This window comes from Gadus macrocephalus, chromosome 1 (genome assembly GCF_031168955.1).
Source record: "Gadus macrocephalus chromosome 1, ASM3116895v1".
Taxonomy (NCBI): Eukaryota; Metazoa; Chordata; class Actinopteri; order Gadiformes; family Gadidae; genus Gadus; species Gadus macrocephalus.
The window spans coordinates 8,703,140-8,725,847 of record NC_082382.1 but is presented as its reverse complement, the minus strand read 5'-3'; the positions used below and the strand labels follow the sequence as shown (position 1 = coordinate 8,725,847).

Below are 22,708 nucleotides of genomic sequence, written 5' to 3'. Positions count from 1 at the left end.
ATAATTCAAGGGAACATGTCCCTTTACCGGGGAAAAATGTAATTTAGGCCCTGTAAGGCCTAATTGGCCCTGCACTAACCAACCAATAAAACAGCAATGAAACACCTACAAACCAACACCAAAGTATCAAACCGTTCCACCGGAAGCATTTATTGACCTCCGGCCCAAGGTCGTGGCGGCGGTCTACTATATACACGGGATGCCACGCTCGCTGGTGTGGGCGACGTCTACTTGAGGATCCCGGCCAGCCTCTCAGTGTAGTAGTTGTAGTTGTCCTGGCAGTCCTCCCACGGCGCGAAGCTCTCCTCCTCCCTCTCCACGTACGTCTCCCACACGTGCTGGAAGTCGGCGGGCTTCATCATCCTCAGCTTGCAGCCGGCGCCGGCCAGAGCCTTCAGGCCCTCGCAGGTCTCGGGCTCCTCCCACTGGAAGAGGCGGGAGCATAGGAGGGTGAGGCGCACCGTCTGCCGCTGGCGCAGCACGCTCGTCACCTTGGCGACGCAGGCCGTGCACGGGCTGGACGACACGTACCACGTGATGTCGTAGCCCTGTGAGGCGTTATTTTTAGGGAGCACCTGGGAGGTGTGGGAGGATGGAGGGGGGAGGGGAGAGGATGGAGGGGGGAGGTTGGGTGAGTTTGTGGAAAAAGAAGGAGAAATGGTATCATCGTCGGTGGTCAAAAATGCACGTCATATGCGTGTGTCATGGTAATTCACACACACGCACACACGCACACACGCGCGCACGCACACAAACACGCATGCACACAATCACAGACACACACACGCACACACACACACACACACACAGTGTCGAGCACAGGTCGTTGCTGGAGCTGCACTGACCTGATCGAAGAAGGCTTCCTCGGCGTGCGCGGTGGCGTGCTCGTCCTCCATGTAGCCCATGAGGGGGTCCACGGCGGCCCCCGGCACGTCCACCCGGAAACACAGCAGGGTCTTGTTCCGGCCCGACGAGTACTCCACGTTCCTGAACTGGAACCTGAAGTAGAACGGGCTCATCTGTTGCCTGAGTGGGGGAGGAGAGAAGGGTTGAAGTGAGAGGGAGGGAGAGACCTTTAAGCCCCCCTGACGTTCGTAAATGTGTTGCCAGTTTTTGGGATCATGGCTCTTGCTCCGACCATTTCGGAAAGTACTTTAAAACTCCAGTTTGTTAGACAATAGCTTGGCTGGAGTTCAAATAAATGAATGACCATCTGCGAAGGGACACCTACCCATTTATTTAAATGAATAAATAGGAGCCCATTTAAACATTCTAACTTTCTGAAATGTTCCCAAATTAAATGCTGAATGATTTGTTATGGACTGGGCCCTGGAAAAAGAAAAGCAGGCTAAGTCACACTTAGCCTGCTTTTGATACAACTTCGCCATATACCGTAGGGTTAATTTCCTAGCTAGCCAGTTGCGATTCCACAAATAGATCACACAGTTCATCTCTCATAGCTCGGGCTACACAGACATAACAAACAGGCCTTTGAAAAACAGCACAGGGAAAAGGGCTTCGGTGAGCTCTGTGACTCATATTGCTATTTCTGCAGTATTACAAATGACGGCAGGTGCAAGTAATTAGCATCTCCCATTACTGATACTGTTTATATTCCATAACAACATGACTCATAAACGACAGACAAGTCCACCGCATCTCTGAAGCACACTGATCAAAAGAGGAACCAACATTTAAAAGAGGTGAGAAAGCCATGACAACAGCAACAGAGAAGAGACAGTCAGAGCAGGGCAGAGGAAGGTGGGGTTCTGCCGGACCCCGGCTGACGTCCACTCACCCGGTGACGATCTCAAACGGCGGCAGCTCAATGGGCTGGAAGTCGCCATTGTCTCCTGGGTCTTTGGCCTCAGCTCCCCCCACTGCCTCTCCATCTCCAGCCTTCTCCTTCTCCTCCAGCCCTCCTTCCTCCACCTTGGCCGGCGGTTTGGGGCTCTTCTCAGTCTTCTTGGCCGGTTTCTCCTGTGACTTCTTCACAGCCTTCTCCTTGGTCTTGTCTTTCTCCTTCTCTTCTAGCGGTTTGCCGGTCGTCTTCTCCTTCTTCTTGACGCTGGAGCGTCCCGTGTTCCTGTCGGCCATGCTGCCTCTGTTCCCGAGTGGCTACTATGAGTCTGGGAGAGAAAGACAGGGAGAGGGGGGGAATAGAGTCTGTCTAAAGAAGACTGATAACATGAGTGGACGGACCAAAATAGATGCTATTGTATGTCGTGCTGGGTGTTTGTCCACCGGGCCAGGCCAATGGTAGTCGGATCAGTAATCCCACCAACCCCCCACAAACCATTTTCCATTCCCTGACCGTTACCAGGGCCAACGAACACAACCCCCGGTTTGTGTGATTGTCTTTTTGTGCAATGCTGTGAGTTCAAGATGAGGACACATTTTCTGCCAAAACTACAAATGAGATTGTTGAACATTTCATGTCTCAAATACACTGTGCGTCCCCCCCGGGGCGCTGGGACTGTCAACAAGCCAACAACAGGCAGGTTATAAATAAAAGGGGTTGGCTGTCTGTTCCCAATGTGGACGGGTAACCAGCCCCTGGCCGCTACTGGGGCTCTGTAAGCTGCTGGGCTCCAGAGACTCGGCCAGGCCCGTTTAGAGGACATTCCTGGAATGGAGGAGCGGGGTTTATTTTTCTGTTTAATTGCAGTCCGTATTTCTCTTTGTGCAAGGTACCGTGTCGTCTTCTACTGCACGTGGGTCCGAGAACGATCCATCTCTTAACAAATCACCCCACATCAATATGGTTTTATGCTCAGGCCAGTCGGTGGGGGAAGGGATTGTTTGTGTGTGTGTGTGTGTGTGTGTTTGTGTCCGTTTGTGTGTGTGTCTGAGTCTGTGTACAAAGTGGCTTTTCTGCACTGCAGATGTAATAACTTGAGGCACCGGGGGAGAGTGGGAGGGAGGGGGCAGTTCAATTACAATGTCCTCCCCTCCCTCCCTCCCTTAGTCTCATTCTCTGCCAAGTAATTCATTTTAGAGGCAATTACCAATAGGACCAGGGCCCAGGCTGCTGGGCTAACTGAAATGGATGAGCTGTCACGGCAGGGAAAGAGGGAGAGAGGGAGAGAGGAAGAGAGAGAGAGAGAGAGGAAGAAAGAGAAAGAGAAAGACACACACACACACACACACACACACACACACACACACACACACACACACACACACACACACACACACACACACAACACAGCTACGGTTGAGAGACATTGTTTAGAGGACACACAAGATAAAAGACTGTGACACAATCCCAGAGATATCTTGGGCGAGCTCCTCTGACTCTAGGGGCATTCTGTGGTGATCATCGGTGAGATTAGGCCTGTCGGCGTTAATTATGATCCATGGAGATAATCGCATTGAATATCGAGCAGAATTAGCAGCTCCATCTCTGGAGAGGGGAAATGAGAATGTCACGCTTGCCACGATAGTTGATCTGGAAACTAACCAGACGAAGCTGGGAGTGGGGCAGGCTGGGGGAGGGGGTAGTACTGTTACCATTGGTAACATCGATGGAATCATCACAACAGATGCTTTGCCCATAGCACTTAGCATCAGCCAATGGGACTGAGGATGGATGCATGTCGGGGCGGGACGGGAGGATGTATCACTCTCGACAGCATCCTCCGTAGGGTTAGGGAAGGAATCCACTTTCAATTCCATTTTGTGTGCAATGCTGATTTCCTCTCAATGACCCACTCAGGTGTCCAGGTTCTGAGGGGAAGCACCATGCTGTCTGCGGTAAAGGACAACGTCAGATGGCACCACGGCTGATGATTGCCGAATCCAACTCAAGTGGAGCGGACTGACCTACAGTCCCCCAGCTACTGGCCTGGGACCAGTCGCAAAAGCTTCAGGAAAAAAATAAGAAAAACACAATGTCCGAAAGGATAACGATTTCTCTCCCAGATTCCTGCCCAGCACAGCGATTGCCTAATTTTACTGTAACAAAAGGAGATATAAGCCTCTGACACACGCACACACACACACACACACACACACACACACACACACACACACACACACACACACACACACACACACACACACACACACACACACACACACACACACACACACACACACACACACACACACACACACACACACACACACCTTGCGTTAGGTAAGAGGACGGAGGGTCCAGCCCTCCTTCCTGGTGTTTTGATGGCACATCATTTGTTCTTTAAAAGTGAGTTAATTTTAAGAACAGAGGAGGAAACCGTCCTCTGTACAGAACAGTCATTGACTCCCACGCTTTAAAACAATGTGGGATGATCAAGCACCGGCAGGCGAGGAAATAATTGCATACATTTCAATTGTATATAGAGCCTAGAACCAGACAGAACACTTGGTTTCCTTCAGCTTCTCCCCCTCTACAGGAACACGAAGCACAGAGAGTTTCATAGCATTTAAAAGGGATTTATTACGATGTCCTTGGAAGGTAAAGCAGATACACAGAGAGAGGGTGGGCCTGATGTCATGGTGGCTATTGTTGGACATCTTCCATCCCTCAAAGCCACCAGTCTCCCTGGAGGGCTCCGAGGCTCTGATGTAGATGAACTGCATTGTATGCATCGAAACGACCGTTTCGTTATTATCTGCATTCTCTGTATGGCATACAGGCTCAAGCTTTGTTTGTGAAGGAGAGGGTGACAGAGGGGTATTAGCAGGCTTGTGTTTGTATCTGGAGACTGTGTTCAGTCGCTGATGTCAAAGTAAATGCTTTACTATTGATTAATGTCTTGTCTCCTTCATCCGCAGCATGTAGTGGGGTATTGTCGATATGCAGGCTACATAGTCAAAAGACCAGACAACAGCATACCTGTTTAACAAAGCCTATGGATGACCTCACTCAACAATGGAAACAGATGCGTCCATGCTCACTGTTTGCTTCAATCCACTGATATATAGATAACTGAGTAATGTAGTATTGTCATAGTATATGTTGGATGTCCCAAGTGCAGTGGAACACCAGTTAGTATCCTCAGAGTAGGTTCAGGTTCGCAACACGAGAAAATAGTGTCACACAGTGCAAGTCTAAGTCCATAACAATCTGTAATTTGCTTTGAGGTAGATGAGCGTCTCCAAGTGTTTCGGTAGCACACAACCCCTCTCCAGCTGCAGATTTTGCCTGGCAGTGGTGAAGATGCTGGACACTACAGTGCTACTGGCCGGTACGGTGAAGGTCCTCTTGGCCACTTGAGCCAACAGGGGAAAGTCGATGGCCTTCCGTCTCCAGTAGTGCAAGGGGTCCTCGTCGGTGGGCTCCTCGCGCAGGTAGCCCGCCAGCTCCTGCTCCAGGCTCTTGGCCTGCGTGGCGGGTCTCTGCTTGATGAAGGAGAACAGCTTGCACGGCCGCGACAGCGAGGAGACGGGCGACGACGCCGGGGAGGACCCGGGCGCCTGGGAGTGGATCTCCGTGGTGGCGGTGGGGTGGACGGACAGGGAGGGCGGGGCGTGCTTGCCCAGCTCCTCCAGGAGGACCTGCCTGTGCCAGTCCGGGTTGCTGCTCCAGGTGAGCTTGAACTGGGGGTCCAGCGTGGTGACGCTGATGTAGAGGGGATCCTCCAGGATGGGGGCGAGGCGCCGCTCCACGGCCTGCGCCAAGCCCGCCAGGAGAGAGGGGCAGTGGGGGGTGGAGGTCTCGGAGAGGTGCTTGCGCAGGCCCAGGACGCAGGGCAGGGCCAGGCTGATGGAGACGTGTCGGTCCGTCGGCCTGTCCCAGTGGATCATGTCCCAGGCCTCGGTGAAGGGCTCCAACGTGTCGATGAGCTCCCTCAGCTGGGCCCTCTCCTCGTCGCACAGCGCCAGCTCCCCGCGCCCGCTCAGCTCCTCCAGGAACTCCACCGAGTCCAGCAGCTGACGGAGGACCTGTAGGCGGTTTGAACACAGTCATGTGTCAACGGAGTATGAAGTTGAGGACCGTGAGTTGAGGACGGTGTGTGTGAGAATCACAGTGTTTGGTTGTGGCAGCTACTCTTTCATCCCAACCATGTTTTTGACAGAGGTTGGACGTTGGATGACATTGGACTAAGCCAGAAAATTTCTATTTGATTTCTCATGATTCCTTATTCCTTGGATTGTAAGAATTGAACATTGACAAACACCGGAGTAAAGGGTGAGACTCTGACACTGTAACCCTAATCCACAGTCCATTACCAACATCAACGAAACAGAACCACACACCTTAAGCTGAGACGCCCAGTCCTTGATATCGGGCAGGAAGCCGCCCGGTTTCCCGGACACGCCCCCTGGCCCATCCAGCACCTGCCTGAGTTTCTCCGGCGGCACGGCGGAGGTGATGTAGTTGTAGAAGCAGGCGGCCTTGGCCAGGGTGGAGCGCAGCAGGGGGCAGGAGTGCAGCCCCTCCCCCACGCAGCGGTCCAGCGAGTCGGAGAAGCAGTCCACCCGGGACGCCCCCAGGCCCTGCTCCCCCTCCCCGTCCTCCCGCCCCTCGCCGTGCCCGTTCCTGCCGCCCACCTCCTCCGGGTCGTCGTCGCCACCGCCGGGCGCCGCGTCGTCCGCCTCCTGCTCCAGCCCGCCGCCGCCGCTGGCGCCGCCGCCGGCGATGTTAAACCCGGGAAGGCAGGAGGTCCTGGCTGGGGGCGTTAGGGCGGGAAAGGGTTCGGCCACCACGCGGAACGCCTTACCGGACACCCCGTGCGCGTGACACACCTCCTCGAATTCAGCCAGCACGTGACCGCCCCCAGACCCCGTCCTGCCGAGGGGAAGGCACGCCAGAAGGGCTGATCGCATCTGCCATTCACAGGTGAGGAAGTGGCAGGTGACCCCCAGGTACCTACAAGGAGATAACCATCGACTCATCAGTGGGGGCCAAACGGAGGCGTAGGGTCAGGAGATTTAGGCCCAATCCCATCTCTACCCCTTCCCCCTTCCCCCTTACCCTTAGAGGGGGAAGGGGTAAGGGGTAAGGGGTAGAGATGGGATTGGGCCTTAATATATACATCATATGATAACATGATAGCTCATGTCATTATGTCACTTTGGTCAACTTCCGCCATGAGCCCCATCAATTCATTGTTGATTTGATCTGATGTTGTTCTTGAATTAAGGTCATGTATGTCATGTACCTTAATGCACATCCTCTGACCATTTGAAAATGACTCTTACTCTCTCATACTGCTTAATGGTAATAATATTCAAATGTTAATTCCAATGGGTGTATGGTAAAAGGTTTACGCTAAAGCCAGACGGCCGGCACCGAAGCCCCCGGGTTTGTTTAAAGGAAGACTTTGGTGTTCTTCATTCTTCTCTGTATCCAGATTATTTGGGGTTTAAGGGAATCCTTTTTTGATTGGACCAGTATTAAGCAAGAACACTGCAGCCGCAATCCACGAAAAAAAAAAGGGCTGCGATGTTATGCTTTGGGGGCACTTACGCCCATCATGTCGGTCCTCTCCCGGTGCTTGTTCTGACACTGACGGGCTCCGATTATAGTTGCACAATGAATTGCCAATTGAAGAAAATGCTTTTTTCCATTTGAATAAAGACACCACAAAAACATTGCAATATGGCATGCAATCAATTGAGCTTTCATTTCAATTTGTTATCAATTATAATTACGGAAGGATCCCTACTGAGAAATACAGCTTTTGAACATTGTCAAATGGCTTAAATGTGTGTCTCAAAAAGCTAAATTAAGTTATACTATTTATGGTGCATTTTAATTCAAAAAATTGAAATAACATTTGAATATTGCGGAGTTGGTCTTTAAAAATGAAATTCAAATTTGTTACAGTTTCCTATTTTCCTATTTTCTTTCAAAGACTTCAGTCTTTGAAAATGTATGCATTTTCATTGAATGTTTTCCAATGCTAGTAGTAAAAATCTAAAGGCTTTTGTGGAGGGCATAATGTTTAAACTGAGTCTGCCATCTGTTAACATGTTAAGAATGAGCAGCAGGTCAAATCTGTGTTTGATGGCTATACTACAAAGCATCCAGTGTAGAGCATCTCCTCCCGGTATTACTGAAGTGTCTCTAGACGTCTGGTGTGCCCGATGGGCTGGAGACGTGCACAGCCCCTCACCCTGACTTCCCACCAGAGAGGCTGCTCCAGAGGTCCAGGCTCAGGCTCAGGGCCAGCGCCGAGGCCAGGGCTTGCCGCGTGGCCAGCTGGGCCTGGTAGGCGTAGGCGGGCAGCAGCTGGTTCTGGAAGTACTGCTGGGGCTCAGGGGTGTAGCGCGGCTCCAGCAGCTGCAGGAGCTCCCTGAAACCCGGGTTCTCCACCGTGTACGCCGGCTGCAGGTCACGCACCATCATCTTAGCGATGGCCTCCGAGATGAGCACCTCATGGGGGGGGGGGGGGAAATAAACAAGATAAAAGGGGGGTCCGGTTCCTTACAGTGCTGTATGTGTGCTACATGAAACATAGTGGTTCCTGTGGTGGTAAACACACACCTGGCGTGGATCATGTCTGTCGAACTTGGACACCCCTCCACCTCCCCCTCCCTCTAAGGTCCCTACTCCTCCGACTATCGGCGCTCCGCCTCCTCCAGTGCTGGCCGGGTGGCTGTAGCGAGGGGTCCCACCGTTGGCATTGAAGCTGTGCAGCGACCCAGAGGAGTAAGCCTCCCTCTTCATGTCTTTCCTTTTGACAAACTCATCATACATAGCCTGGTGCTTACGCTGAGAGAGAGAGAGAGAGAGAGAGAGAGAGAGAGAGAGAGAGAGAGAGAGAGAGAGAGAGAGAGAGAGAGAGAGAGAGAGAGAGAGAGAGAGAGAGCGAGAGAGAGAGAGAGACATTGTGTTGGGAACAATGTAAAGATGGAATGTGAAAAAAAACGTCTCAAATAATAAGATATAGATAGATGTCACTTCATAGTTCTGCAACTTCTTTATATATCCCATGAAGTGTGGAGAAATGGGGGTATCATTACAATGCATTGCGTGTTTACTTACGCATCGATGCTTAACGACAGGACATGGCCGTGCATATGTCTAATATAACATTGGGGTTGTCTTTCAAGTTATGGGATGGAGGGATTTAGTATCATTACCTTGAGATGCGTTACGAAGTTGGACGTGACACTTCGCTTCGCCTGAATTCTCGTGCCACAAGCCTTGCAGTTGGACTCGATCTTGCCATTTTCGCCTTCGAAGACTATATTAAAGTAATCCAAAATTGATACCTTTGACACTGACGCCATTGGAGCGTTATCTTAGTGGTCACGGGTAAAAAAAAAAAGATAACTTGATCGCATGGAGAATCCAGACTCTGCAAATACGAGTCTCTAACCCAGAGCGAAAGGCGACCAGTTTTCCTCTCCCATTAATCGCACATCAAAAAAAAATTAACAGCCCGTTGGGTGCACAAAAGAAAATGTAATTCCAAGCAGGAGTTGCGTCGCATTCGTGCCTACTATCGGACGGAATGGCCCTAGCTCCTGCAGACAATGACAAAACATTGATGAAAAACAACGTTGGCTGCATTCCACGTCTCGGATCATCGCGTCTCTCGCACAATCGGACGCATCCGAGACGGAGGCTGAGCGGTGATGGGCTTCATGGAGGCGGACGGAACAGACTATCTGTAATAATTGGACCAGGAAGTAGGCTACACACACACACACACACACACACACAATAAACGGGAGTTTGGCTTCCTATCGTTTCGACAGTTCCCGGCCATGTTCGGCTCTGGTCCATCGCAGCCGAACAGCTGCTTAGGGCAGAGCTGCTCTGGCGCTCCATCTTTTTATTATGGCACTTATTAAATGATAAATATGTTAATAAATATGGAGATCATGACAATATTCTGCACCTGGTGTCGGCGTTGATTAAAAATATAGGTTGAATATGTTGCTCACCAATAGAATCATGAATGGGATATCATATTAAGTTATTACTTATTGTAAAATACATTGTTACTTTAACTACAAATACATACATTCATAACTAATACATCATCATATATCATATGTTAGTAATTAACATAACCTTTAACACTAAATGTAATACAGTACATTTTATAATAAATAATACATTATATATAATACCCATTATATAATAAGGGATTGGTAAAAAATGTCCGTCTATTTTATTTGTAGCTAGGCGATTTCGACAGGCCAATCATCTTGGCCAAGGCCAACCATAGGCCTATTTCTTCTTTGACCGAGTTAACGTTATCATTAAGTCAACACAATATAAAGTGCCCATCTGTACAGAACATTTTATTTCAAAGATTTTAATTAAACATTGTTTCACTTCAGTCAAAAAACAAACATATAAGCATAATATCCCTTTATACAAAAAGCTACCAATCCAATTTGAAAACACAGACATGATATGACTTAATCTTTAAATAACACTAACCAACATTTGTCCCAGTGACATCAAAGGTCTGTATACAACCTAATAAAATTCACCAGAACATTTGGTTCCACCTGTGTGACTCCAGTCGACTTTCCTAATCATCTGTCAATATGTATAAAGATTACTGCTCAGACTTTACGCTCAATGGTTTCAACAGCTCAGTTTCAGGGCAAGCTTAAACTCCTCTCTGGTCTTGAGAACTGCAGCCTGTAGAGTAGCGATCTCCGCGGACAGCTCTATAACTAGAACACAAAAGAAAAAACAGCTATGTTGAGACCAATACGAGTTTAAATACGTACATGATCAGATTGTCAGATAGTTTATTTCCTTCCATGGATTTTTATCCCCAATTCAAAAAGTCCACACAAAATGTATATCATGAAGAACATGTAGGGCTTAGAATCACACAACGATTTCTGGAGAGAAATGTAAATGTAACAAAACATTGTGAATTAACCATCACCTTAGATGTGCACAAACCCCAAGCCTGGTACTCTTGGTTATAGTTATCTTGCTCCTTTTTGTTCATTTGTTTTCACTTATGAATGTAATTGTACAGTGCGATCATCTGCACATTTGACAACAAAACACTTTGACGTTGAACAGGAAACAAAAGAGTAAGCGGAACAAGCCTTTTGCTGAGCTGCAACACCCTACCTTGCCTGAACGATGACTGTGCTTGTTTCAGGGTCTGTGGCACCAGAATCCCGAACCATTTCAACGGGTCCGCTTGAGGATTCTGATCACTGTTGTTTCTGTGAGACCCGCTGGGAGGCTTTGTGGATGTGGGCGAAGGATTCTCAGCGGAAGCTCCCACAAGCTCCTCTGGTTCAGCCATGTCCTTACTTGCCTTGATCCTTCTCCTCACACCTGTGGAATACAACGCATCTCAGTTTGAACCATTCCTCCACAAGGGGGTGGTCGTGGTGGTGCCCATGGGAAGGACGTCGTGACGTGCATGGCGGACTCACCCTCCTCTTTCGGCCCGATGTCCTCCACAGACGTGGTGTTCTGGACGCGCTCAGTAGGACTTTGGATTGTTATTCTTTCCGTGCAGAACTCAAGTGCATCATTCTCCACTGCCCTGTATCAACAAAATGACAAAGTTAACCTATGATAATTAATACGATTTAAGAAAAAAAAACATACTTGGAAATCAGCATCAGGATAATTTTTATTGCAAAGTATATTTGCACATACAAGGACAGAGTCTTATTGAGTAAGGTGCATTATGGAAGCTTTTTAGCCTCTTAATTCAAATTATATTCAGCAATTTAATGTGCATATCGGGGCGCTGCTTCGATGTTACATTGAATTGCAATATGAATTTAATTTTGTTCAGAATTGAAACAAGAATTATTCAAACTAATTCAGGATTTCATGGCTACTTTGCATATTAAATATTATTAATATTAAAAAAACTTCCATAGGTGCATTTAAGTAAACATATTATTAAAGTATTATAGCAATAAAATTGTTTCATGACGTGAAGACTCACCTGGCATGCACGAAAATCTGTGGCTCCATCTCACTGGCATACTGAAGAGAGGACACTTGCTTGTTGCCCATGGAGTACCGTGCCTTGGACAATGAAAACCATCCCTGTGGATAATGGGAAACTACTGTTGAATAATAACCTGGACATATATTTGCATGTCAATGAAATCGTGTGTGAATGGAATGGTAATAGTCGGTATGACAAAAGGTATGACAATCAGTACGTAAAAGGTATGCAAAAAAAAAAAGGACCTGTCTTTCAACGATTTGAATCCGATAGGGGATTATCATGGGCTATTTGTAGCGCAACAGGGAACGATTAAACTAGCAATTCAGCCGGTTTTCACACCCACAGTGTTAACAGACAAACCGGCCTGGGCTTTATCTTTTATTTAACCTTTATTTAATTCAGGGAAGTCCATTGAGAGCAGGCTCTATTTTCCATTACGCCCTGAATGCAACATACAAATAAAAACAGAAATTCAAATATACAATAGAGTTAAACCGTAGGTCAAACAACCAAAACATTTCAAAACATAGAAATAATACAATTCAATGGGACTATTAAGAAATCTATGATAAACACGAGCAATCATTATTCAATGCGACTTCAGTAATCCCCTTGAACGTCTCAATTTAGAAGAATCGCTCTAGTTTTAGTGAGTCCTGAAGTCTGTTGCATCTGGGGGAATCATTTTCATGTTTAATTTATAATGTTTAATGATAGATCCAACCTGCTCTATGAGAGTGTTGAGAGCTGAACGTTTCTCCTGCAGTGACTCCAGCTGGTCCATGTATTGTAGAAGCTGTTCGTCGAGCAGGAGAGATGTCTCCTCTGTCTTTGAGAGCCCCATGATAATTGTATTTACGGTGTGTGTATTTGATTTGATGAAACTTCAGAAATATAACAAAAACCTCACGTTAGGAAATGTACCCACCGAGGATTGTAATGATTTGCTAGTTCCTTTTTTGGTCAGCTGACCTTGCTGTATGTCAGCTGACCAAAAATACGTCATCAACGAGAGACAAAAACTACGTTTGTAAACACAGCGCCGCCCATCTGTAGAATATAGCGCGAAATTTGTGGACGCTGCAAATCGGTTTATTTTAAGACAATAATTAACCTTACGTTTGACGATATTCAATCAGCTTCCGCTGATTATATAACCGCTTTTTGGTCAAAGAGTATGACACACTGACTCTGAAAGAAAAGTTTTAGTTCCCATACCGGGAGTCGAACCCGGGCCGCCTGGGTGAAAACCAGGAATCCTAACCGCTAGACCATATGGGAGCTGTACCCTATACATGGCAACAACTATATACTACAAAATAGGCAATAGGCAATAATATGACAGGTATGACGATCTATTATCTATCTACTAATCTACAGCTCGCCCTACGGACCATGCATGTCTTACAATCATTCTGTGTGACAGTCACAAGGAGTTAACAGAAAACGACCCTCAAGGTAACACGCATACCATGTCAGACTATTTGATCACAATGTTAAATGAGGTGCAAGCAGACTGTGTCCAACACTTAACAGCAACACATATAATACTATAGATGTTATTTTTTAACATACTTTTTTTTAATATTGCGCCTCAAACGGACTCAATACTGGTAAAATACTTTTATGGTTCAGATATTGTATTTTATTTAGTATCCATAATGGATGGATTATTTTTTTTCCGTGCAACGTGTGTTATGGTATAGTCACTGGTTAGTGCTCTACAACCTCGGGTCAGGGCAGGTAAAGGTGTCCCTGGCTCGGGTGGGGGCAGGGGAAGTTGTCCCTTGCTTGGGTCAGGGCAGGCGTCCCTGGCTCGGGTAAGGGCAGGGGAAGGTGTCCCTGGCCTGGGAGTCGGGACTCTTTCTTCACAATAGTTCTTCTCTTTCTTCACTAAAGTTAACTGATATATATTTTCATACAGAGGCTACGCGCTATACTTATTATTATTTTAAGTCAATGTTTTTTAAATTACATAATGTTGCTCCATTCAGACTACCTTCACCAACCGAAAAGGAAGTGGCTGGAGATTGTTTATGTTAATGATTGGTGACTTAATGCTTACCCTCGCGAATGATCCGACATGAGGAACCAATCAGAAAGCATCTGGATCACATGTGCCGCTAGGTCCACCATTCATCGTTTTCTGATTGGATGTTTTCACTCGGATGTAGCGCACTTTCACCGCCCACATTCGTTTATTGTAATTGTGTGCATGCTTCAAATGTAGTAGGTATATGTGTATACTATTGGGTGGGTAAGTAAAATAGCACTGGATATCAGAGGATTGTACGGAGCAATCTTGTATCCTATCGCTGATTCGCCATTCTTCAACACATTATTGGTAATATTTAAACACGCATTGATAACAATATTCAACCCAATGTATGTATTTTTGCAACGTGCTAATACATGACATCCTTTCTTTTAGCAGGTGATGGAGTCCACTTCAAAGCACCACGTCGCCCACCCCTTTTGGCCACGGGACTTGTCCATCCCCAACTATGTGCCAAACGACCGGTCCATGTCGGAGATCCTGACCTTCCTATTCTCCGTCTCCGGCGTCTTCCTCCTGGCCACCTGGGGGATCACTGGTCGTGAGAACGCCTCCGGCAGACTGGGAGTTTGGAGGCGCCTGGCTGTGTGTTGGTTCGCGGTGTGCGGCTTCATACACGGGGTCATAGAGGGATGGTTCTCCCTGTATTACGAAGTGATCCCGGCCGACCAGAGCTTCCTATCACAGCTCTGTGAGTAGACAAGTCAAGCATAGATAATTGCTCTGGTGCTAAAAGTTTTGAAGGTGGTGGTGTGGCTGTGTTTCACTCTTGATTTTATCCACAGGGAAAGAATACTCCAAGGGTGACAGCCGATATGCTATGTAAGCTATTATCACACACACACACACACACACACACACACACACACACACACACACACACACACACACACACACACACACACACACACACACACACACACACACACACACACACACACAATTCATAATGAAGCCTAAAAAAAGCCACAATACAGTACACAATGTCGTTATTAATTATCTTTATTTCCTGTGTAGAGCTGATAACTTCACCGTGTGTATGGAGACCATAACAGCCTGGCTGTGGGGACCCTTCAGCTTCTGGGCAGTGTACGCTTTCCTGACCAACAAGCCCTACAGATTTGTCCTGCAACTGATCATTTCATTAGGTAAGAGTATCAAATATGGATCTTTGTGAAACTGCAATACAGGGCTACTAATCATATATAATCACAAAGTATCTCAGAACCTGCCGCTAAGCGATGAGGCAGATGAGGACATCACAAATGAAAATAAATGTAAAGTAATGTTCAACGTATTATTGATCATTGCAGGCCAGCTGTATGGAGCTGTGCTGTACTTCTACACTGAGCACCGGGATGGATATGCTCACAGTGAGATGGGACACCCCATCTACTTCTGGTTCTACTTTGTGTTCTTGAACGCGCTGTGGGTCATCATCCCCCTGGTACTCATTGTGGACGCTTGGGGACAGCTTTCAGGGGCCCAGGCTCTCAAAGACAACGCTCGGAGCCACAAGTCTAAGAGGACCTAAACTCTCTGATCTGCTAGGGACTTCTATTGAGTGTGGGGTGTGTGCGGATTAGTGGACATTGACGCAGGGAATATTTAAACGAAGCGATTGACAAGATGGAATTGTATGTGTGAATGGACGATACAATGCACACGTAATTGTTTCTATGTTTTTTAGTGCAATTTGTTCTATGGGGTCTGTTTTAAAATGTCAATATACATGTGTTTCAATTAAACATTGTAATTTGTATTTTGCAGAGTGTCATCTTTTGAGAGCATAGGCCTTCTTGCTTCAGGGTGTAATGATTATCCCAAGCAATAATATGCTGGAATCACACTGCACCTAATATGTTTCATGCATGTCAAACAATCAACCTTTTATGACACGTTTATTCAATTTCTCGATTCTGATCAAGATATATTATATATCTATTCAATCGTATTTCACATTATATAATATACGGATGTTTATCTTTTGACCCGTTGCAAATATGAACAATAAATGTGAGTTTACCTGGAACTATGATCTATGAACAAAACAATGAGTGAACCATGTGACAAATCTGTAGATATGCATGATTATTATGCATACTGAGGGCTGGACTGCGACAAAAAAGGGCTCTTGGCTTGGTTTTTTGTGCAGTATATGCAAAGATGTACGACAATGTATTAATCTCACTTACTTTATAGCACTTCTTATGGTTATGCACTCTTCTCCCTGGTTCTGGATCGTCTGCAAGCAAAGCAGCGAGCTCTGGAATCAATTGACACACAAGGCTGTGTCACTCATTTCAGATTCAAAGTGGATCACAGATACAATGTGTAACATACATGCTATCCAAGGGAAGATCCCCTTATATCTTCAGGGCCAGCATTCAGTACATTCAGTGATGAAGAGTTGACGCATACGCACGCACGGTGTTGATGTTTGTCTGAACAAGGACCTTGATACATGATGATAAAAAGTGCAGATCCAAACATCATATTCTGGCTTCATACAATGAGAAAAAACAACAGCCTGCAATTATTTAACCTTTCAGTTACCATCCTATTCACACAAATGTCAATTGTGTAACAAAGTTGTTTTTGGCCGATATACCTGTTTTATGGGCCGGTCAGACAAATGTGTAGGCTACTACTATACTAAACTATAGACTCTTCTGTCCGAGACCAGTCCAGCCCTGGACCAATAGCTGAAGTACGTGTGTAGTAAAATAAGTGTGCTCTTTAGCCTATATCCAAGCCTTTGTCTTGTTACTGCTTGTGTGAGCAGCCTGCAGGTATTTTGCAAGAGTAGATGTTCAGATTGCATGCATAACAATCTGACTTAGCTAGATGTATTTGTTCTTCTAGTAGACAACGTTGTATCACGCAGCCGAAATAGCTCAGTTGGGAGAGCGTTAGACTGAAGATCTAAATGTCCCTGGTTCGATCCCGGGTTTCGGCAGATGCATTTTGCTACATCACCTCTTAAATTATACACGAATAGATGCTTACTTTCGTTACATTAAATTAAACCATATTGTAATAAGAAGACTAGTTGATCTACATAACACGCATATATAGTTTATTAATCAATATGTGACCGCTATGCATGTAGTCACAAGAGAAATGTCCCCTGAACATGTTCGTCATCTTACAACTGAATAAACAAAGGAAAAACACACTACCGTCAAAAACGCAAATCGACTCGTAATTAGAAAAGTGACACAGTACGGGCCCATACAAATAAATAAAAATATCCTGCCGGATGGCTCTTCTTCGTATGATAAAACGACGGTCGTTCACCACCAGAGGGCGCATGCCTCATTATTGGGAGGCATGTGGCCATGTGTAATATGTCCATGGTGTGAATGGGTGAATGTTAGGCAATATAATAAGGGAGGCCACTGGTTAGAAAAGCGCGGCATATTTACCATTATGGAGGTACGCAATTGAGATACACCGTGACCTGCATGGAAAAAAGCCAGAATATTTATCAGCGCAGATAAATTGGCTCTTCAGAGACCTATAATTAACTAAGTAATAAGGAAGTACTACCACTTCATGATAGAATATACATCCAACATTATGGTTATTAACAAAGGCCTTACAAATAAATAAGAAACTGCACACAACTACCACAGTAAGCACATGAGATGAGATGCCTTATAAGACAGTTTAATAAACAATATGCAGGTCTTAGCACAAAAGGGTAAGCAACAAATATAACATTTTATTTTCCATTGCAATCAGTTACAATTGAGTCCGACCACATGTAGCATAGTAGAAAACATTAACATTACAATTTTATTTTACTAAATACAGATAAATTAATGGGTAGTGATCTACATTCTAGTGTGCGTACAATTCTCTTTCTTTAAGTCACATTCTGTACATTGACTACAGAAGATCCATGTTAAGACTTTGAGGGAACCCGACAAAAGCAGTATGCAGCTTTTTTCGGTAACACGAAGAAAAAAAACAACAACTTTAGATTCTATGTAGGCTTATCAAATGTCTCTTTCCCAATTTTCAGCTAAACATCTTGCTCAGTCTCTGTGCCAACTGTGTGTTAGTCTCCTTCTCCCTGCTCGCCAACTCTTTCAGAGCTTTGAGGGCCGCGGGAGACTCTGGCTGTAGCTCCAGCAGTCTCCTGAAGGCCTGTCTGGCTTCCCCCAACTCATTCACCTGTTGGCAGGCCTGGCCCAGTCGGTACCAGGCCTTAGGACCGCCGGGCTCCAGCTTGGTGGCCTTGGCGGCGTTGGCCCTGGCCTTCTCCGGTTGGCCCAGCTTGAGCTGGCACAAGGACAGGTTGGAGTGGAGCTCTGCCTTGAGGGTCATATATTCACTGGCCGATAGCCAGAGTGGAGGGTCAACATCGGGCGGCGTCTGTGGACACTCGCAGTCCTCCGCGTCCACCTTCTTTCTCCCGAGAGCGTAAAGGGTGATGAGCAGCTTCAGGGCGCGGCTGTAGCTGTCCGCTGCTCCCCAAAGGTCCTCGCCGCTCCTGAATCTGGCTCCGCCTCTCTCCTTGTGGAACCGCACCCAGTCCAGCTTCTCGCCGGTGGCCATCTCCCAGGCGTCCTTCCCCGGCGTGAAAGAGTGCAGTTCAACAGAGACGGTGGACGTCTCTTGATCCTCTGCGGGGGGTTGGATTGAGGAGGCTCCCGGGACATCTCCCACCGGCGACAGTAGTATCTGAGGGATACACGTGTTTTATCTTGTTGATTGATATGATTGCACAAAATGAAATAAAACCGTATAACACAGCTTATGTTCTGTATAGGGTTATACAGACCATATATATATATACCCTAACCCTACAATTATTAACAACCTAAGGGCTGCTTGAAATGTAAACGTTGCCATGTGAAAAAGAAAAAACATAAAGATGCAAGATGAGTTTAAACAGTATGGTGTGCTTGCGTGAGGGGGTTAGTTGTGAGTTGAGTTTCAAGTTTATTTTGTGTGTGTGTTAGGGTTAGTTAGTTGGTAGTTGAGTTAGGAGTGTGTGTTGCCTGGTTGACGGTTAGCGGTCGCCTACCTCACATGTCTCCTGAGCTCTCATCCTCTCGATGCATGCCTCAGTGACATCGCATTGCCCTTCCCCTAGTCTCAGTGTGGTCCAATCACCGAGCGGGACCTGCAGCGCTGAGCTGTTGGAGCGCGGGTAGGGGATGGGTTCCTCCTGGGACGGCTCAGCAGGAACGTCCGACTCAGAGGAAAGCCCCTCAGGGTCTTCTTTAAGGCTCACTCGAACCTTACACAACGAACCCATCTTCGGGAAGTCATCAGAGGACCCTGCTACAGAAAGAGAGGCTGGACCAGGTCAGCAAGACATTTAACATCAACAGAGAAAACAGGCTAGATAGAGATATAGCAACATTACCACACAGGCATAAGTAGATACTTCATAGCCAAAATATCATAATCACAACATTCGATTTAAAAAATCCTTATTGCAGTGTAGTTATTCCTCCTTATGGTGGAGGACTAATATGGACTAAATTTCTTCAGTGACAGAGAGAGAATTGAGAGAACATACAGGCATTGTTGACACTGTATGTGTGTTGATCCTGTCTTGTTTTGCGCATCAAGGTTTGTTGAACACCCCAGAGGCCACTTGGACACACTGATACAAACGAAGTGACGTCACGACCCTGGTTGCCGCTGCAGACATCCTGTATGTCAGCTGGGGTGTTTGGGTCCATCACTGTAACACAGAGAGAGATTTATGCGGAAGAAGTTAACACAGGTTTTTGGTAATTAACTGATAAGACGTGTGGGTGTAGGACACTTGTCTATGAGAAAGTATACATTCATCAGTAGGCTTAGAAGATCTCAACGTGGGAAAACATGAAAGTTAATAAATAAAAACAGGCATCCTAAGTAATTACGAATGATAAGCAAGAAAAGCTGGGTAGGTTGTTTTAGATCCCAGCGATAACCATTTGTTGAGATATCTGCCCTAATAACTGCGTTTTCACCTATTACTCTTGTGATACCATGAGTTAGACTCGTTAAGTTACAGCAAGAAAACGAAGGCAATATTTATAAAAGAGAGCAACTTGTCTATACAATTATAGCTCACCTTAAAATTATAATGTTTCCAAAATCAAGCCTGAATTTAACTGCAACAAGGCACACCGCAGTTCGGAAACATAAACAAAGGCCATGTGATCTTTACAGGTTCCGGCGTACATCGGAAGTGACGTAGTGAGGAATTTTGAGTCTTTACAAGATGAGCAGCAGGGGGCGACAAAGTGTAGCGTTGTCTTTCCAATTTTCTTTCACAACACTCGGTAAGCATAAAGAATGCAATGAGCTTGACTCCGAACATGACTTGTCTCTCGAGTTAGTTTGATCTTTTACTTGAAAAACATGAAATCGAAATACGGGTAAAAAACCTGTGTTGCTACTAGGTTTCTAAATCTGTTTTGCAGCACATGATGTCAATATTCTGACGTCATGTCTCTACGGAAGCCTTATGGGTCCACTCTAATATGCAATCACAATAATTATTATATTTGATTTAAAAAATTCAAAATATGCAACCTAGACTACGACTTACTCTGGCTCTTACATCAGGTGGAGGAATAACGTTGGTTACGTTCATCCTGTAGCAAAAAAAACGAATGCACAATGTATTTCATTTTACGACAATATTCTAATATTCGATGTTGATGTATTTATTACTTGATATATCATTGTAATTTTTGTCCGGGTTATGCAGATTATTGAACATTCAAATCTAATTTCATTTTGAAATTAGGGAGCGAAGTCAAATTCCTCGTTTGTTCGCAAACCTGGCCAATAAAGCTGAATCTGAATCTGAATCTGAATCTGAAATTTGCTCATAATAGAGAACATTAGGTAAGTTTCCGTTCAGCATACATCCATGCAAATATAATAAAAGAAAATTGGGAAGGATAATCATAATTATTATCAATTATCTGTCTCCTCTTCTCCTCTCTTGTCTCTGCGTTCTCTCTCTTACAAAATTGTAGCTAACGGAAATGTCATTCCTTCTTATTTTTCCTGTGTTCAAATGAGCTGTAAAATGCCTCAACCTCACTCTTGGACACACAGCGCTCCCACTGGCTTCTTGAGAAACCACCAAATCGGTGTAATCAGAACAATGCTTCCCCAGGACTCTTGGACAAGAACTGGGTTCAGAGGAACACTTCAAACCCATTGACCAATAGGCCGACCACTTCTGGGAGTGTCCATATCAGTAGTGATAGCTGCAATATACTCTCTCAGGTCCTGTTGCTCTATCATTCAGGCTGTGGATTATGTAATTTAGTCAATAAGCAGCATTAAGATGAATACATGTCAATGTCATTTATTACTAGGGGGCCTCCTGCCCACAGCTAGGCTGCAGACATTGGGGTTCTATAACAGAACCACTAGGACTCAAGCGCCCTATGCCACTAGACATCCCCTTTAAGTATATATATATATATATATATATATATATATATATATATATATATATATATATATATATATATATATATATGTGTGTGTGTGTATACTATACACAGTATATATCTTGGCTGCAGCCAGTCCACGTAGAACTATCCCATCTGCAGCTGGTTTCAGGCTGAGCTGGTACCTCTCTCTCGCTCCATCCTATGTGTGTGTGTGTGTGTGTGTTTTTGTGTTTTTGTTATTCACTGCTGATTGAGTGTCAACTGTACAGGGGTCAGGATGACCCATAAGTCCACCATACAGAACACAATAACAAGGTTATTCTTAAAACTGCACTTAACAGGGAACAAAGTGGAGTGTAGATAGGTTGTAATTAAATACATTGGCAAAAAAAAAAATCCTTAAAATATATTGAACAGTTTTGAATACAGCTTGAGTGAATAAATATTTATTCCGATTTTGTGAGTTAACGGAAAAGGAAAGGAAGCAGCTGCATAAGATCCATTAATATAACACTGTAACAAGATCTGTAATGTCACAAAAGTGACCGGTCAATACTCACTGTCCTTTAAACAACAAATGTCTTTGACCTCCACACACACACACACACACACACACACAGACATGCAAACACACACACACACACACACACACACACACACACACACACACACACACACACACACAAATACAGGCACACGCATTCACACCCACACACACACACGCACGCAGGCAGGCACGAAAACACACACACACACACACACACACACACACACACACACACACACACACACACACACACACACACACACACACACACACACACACACACACACACACACACACACACACACCATGCACACACACTGCTTCCTCAACCTTAATTGGCCAGAGGATAGCTTGTAAACACATTGGGCCGTGCTCAAAGATGTTTATCCCTGAGAGCCAGACGGATTGTGACTGTGTGTGGTTGTGTTTGTTCTTTTGCAAGTGTGTGCATGCAAAATTGATTGTTTGCAGCGAAAGTGGAATATTGACAATATTCAGGATAGTATTATAACAACTGTAAATCGAACTGGCGTATCTTTTTGGTTCCTGCTCGGCAGTCAAGACCGACAACATGATGTCATCACTTCATATACAAATTTCCAGTTAAATGATGATTTGACTGTGAGATGACAGACTTACTACAAACCGCTTTATGATTTGTATTTGGATCATAGGAATTATTTGAGTGGTTATAGTGTGTTATGAATAGCTATTTTATTAATGCGCACGTTAATAGAAAAGAGGCATGGTTTATAGTTATATGGTGTGGTTTATAGCTAAGTGGTTTATAGTTATTAGGCGTGGTTTGTTTGAGATT

General features: G+C 45.5%; 5 protein-coding genes and 2 non-coding genes across 13 annotated transcripts; 2 read left to right on the top strand and 5 right to left on the bottom strand.

Annotated features, from left to right (window-relative positions):
- Positions 1 to 124: 124 nt before the first annotated feature.
- On the bottom strand, positions 125 to 2,214 carry apobec2b (apolipoprotein B mRNA editing enzyme, catalytic polypeptide-like 2b). 2 transcript variants are annotated; one of them, XM_060052268.1, is made up of 3 exons: positions 1,799 to 2,214; positions 846 to 1,026; positions 125 to 425 (listed from the first exon to the last, which is right to left on the bottom strand). In XM_060052268.1, the coding sequence occupies exons 1-3, from the start codon at positions 2,095 to 2,097 to the stop codon at positions 228 to 230; spliced, it is 678 nt and encodes a 225-aa protein (XP_059908251.1). In that variant the 5' UTR covers positions 2,098 to 2,214; the 3' UTR covers positions 125 to 227. The 2 variants fall into 2 exon arrangements, with proteins under 2 accessions (XP_059908251.1, XP_059907567.1); XM_060051584.1 differs by having other exon boundaries at positions 125 to 575; positions 1,799 to 2,211.
- Positions 2,215 to 4,416: 2,202 nt separating this feature from the next.
- Positions 4,417 to 10,063, bottom strand: si:dkey-109j17.5 (uncharacterized). The gene is made up of 5 exons (XM_060048086.1): positions 9,037 to 10,063; positions 8,438 to 8,665; positions 8,067 to 8,326; positions 6,205 to 6,817; positions 4,417 to 5,889 (listed from the first exon to the last, which is right to left on the bottom strand). Exons 1-5 carry the CDS (start codon positions 9,184 to 9,186, stop codon positions 5,056 to 5,058), a joined length of 2,085 nt encoding a protein of 694 aa, XP_059904069.1. The 5' UTR covers positions 9,187 to 10,063; the 3' UTR covers positions 4,417 to 5,055.
- A 120-nt stretch (positions 10,064 to 10,183) lies between these two features.
- Positions 10,184 to 12,879, bottom strand: ccdc115 (coiled-coil domain containing 115). 2 transcript variants are annotated; one of them, XM_060056305.1, is made up of 5 exons: positions 12,787 to 12,879; positions 11,850 to 11,953; positions 11,323 to 11,435; positions 11,009 to 11,221; positions 10,184 to 10,593 (listed from the first exon to the last, which is right to left on the bottom strand). In XM_060056305.1, exons 1-5 carry the CDS (start codon positions 12,862 to 12,864, stop codon positions 10,502 to 10,504), a joined length of 600 nt encoding a protein of 199 aa, XP_059912288.1. In that variant the 5' UTR covers positions 12,865 to 12,879; the 3' UTR covers positions 10,184 to 10,501. The 2 variants fall into 2 exon arrangements, with proteins under 2 accessions (XP_059912288.1, XP_059911586.1); XM_060055603.1 differs by having other exon boundaries at positions 12,583 to 12,850.
- Positions 12,880 to 13,067: 188 nt separating this feature from the next.
- On the bottom strand, positions 13,068 to 13,139 carry trnae-uuc (transfer RNA glutamic acid (anticodon UUC)). Its single transcript has one exon. It is a non-coding gene; the product is annotated as a tRNA-Glu (tRNA).
- Positions 13,093 to 15,676, top strand: ebp (EBP cholestenol delta-isomerase). 3 transcript variants are annotated; one of them, XM_060054646.1, is made up of 5 exons: positions 13,093 to 13,316; positions 14,290 to 14,605; positions 14,700 to 14,736; positions 14,932 to 15,062; positions 15,228 to 15,676. In XM_060054646.1, the coding sequence occupies exons 2-5, from the start codon at positions 14,296 to 14,298 to the stop codon at positions 15,446 to 15,448; spliced, it is 699 nt and encodes a 232-aa protein (XP_059910629.1). In that variant the 5' UTR covers positions 13,093 to 13,316; positions 14,290 to 14,295; the 3' UTR covers positions 15,449 to 15,676. The 3 variants fall into 3 exon arrangements, with proteins under 3 accessions (XP_059910629.1, XP_059909147.1, XP_059909820.1); XM_060053164.1 differs by lacking the exon at positions 13,093 to 13,316 and adding an exon at positions 14,042 to 14,202; XM_060053837.1 differs by lacking the exon at positions 13,093 to 13,316 and adding an exon at positions 14,043 to 14,202 and having other exon boundaries at positions 14,293 to 14,605.
- Positions 15,677 to 16,800: 1,124 nt separating this feature from the next.
- trnaf-gaa (transfer RNA phenylalanine (anticodon GAA)) lies at positions 16,801 to 16,873 on the top strand. The gene has a single exon. It is a non-coding gene; the product is annotated as a tRNA-Phe (tRNA).
- A 687-nt stretch (positions 16,874 to 17,560) lies between these two features.
- Positions 17,561 to 20,160, bottom strand: fkbpl (FKBP prolyl isomerase like). 3 transcript variants are annotated; one of them, XM_060049189.1, is made up of 4 exons: positions 20,000 to 20,160; positions 19,454 to 19,621; positions 18,953 to 19,227; positions 17,561 to 18,606 (listed from the first exon to the last, which is right to left on the bottom strand). In XM_060049189.1, exons 2-4 carry the CDS (start codon positions 19,617 to 19,619, stop codon positions 17,941 to 17,943), a joined length of 1,107 nt encoding a protein of 368 aa, XP_059905172.1. In that variant the 5' UTR covers positions 19,620 to 19,621; positions 20,000 to 20,160; the 3' UTR covers positions 17,561 to 17,940. The 3 variants fall into 3 exon arrangements, with proteins under 3 accessions (XP_059905172.1, XP_059905908.1, XP_059906687.1); XM_060049925.1 differs by having other exon boundaries at positions 18,953 to 19,212; XM_060050704.1 differs by having other exon boundaries at positions 18,953 to 19,209.
- Between the last annotated feature and the right edge of the window lie 2,548 nt (positions 20,161 to 22,708).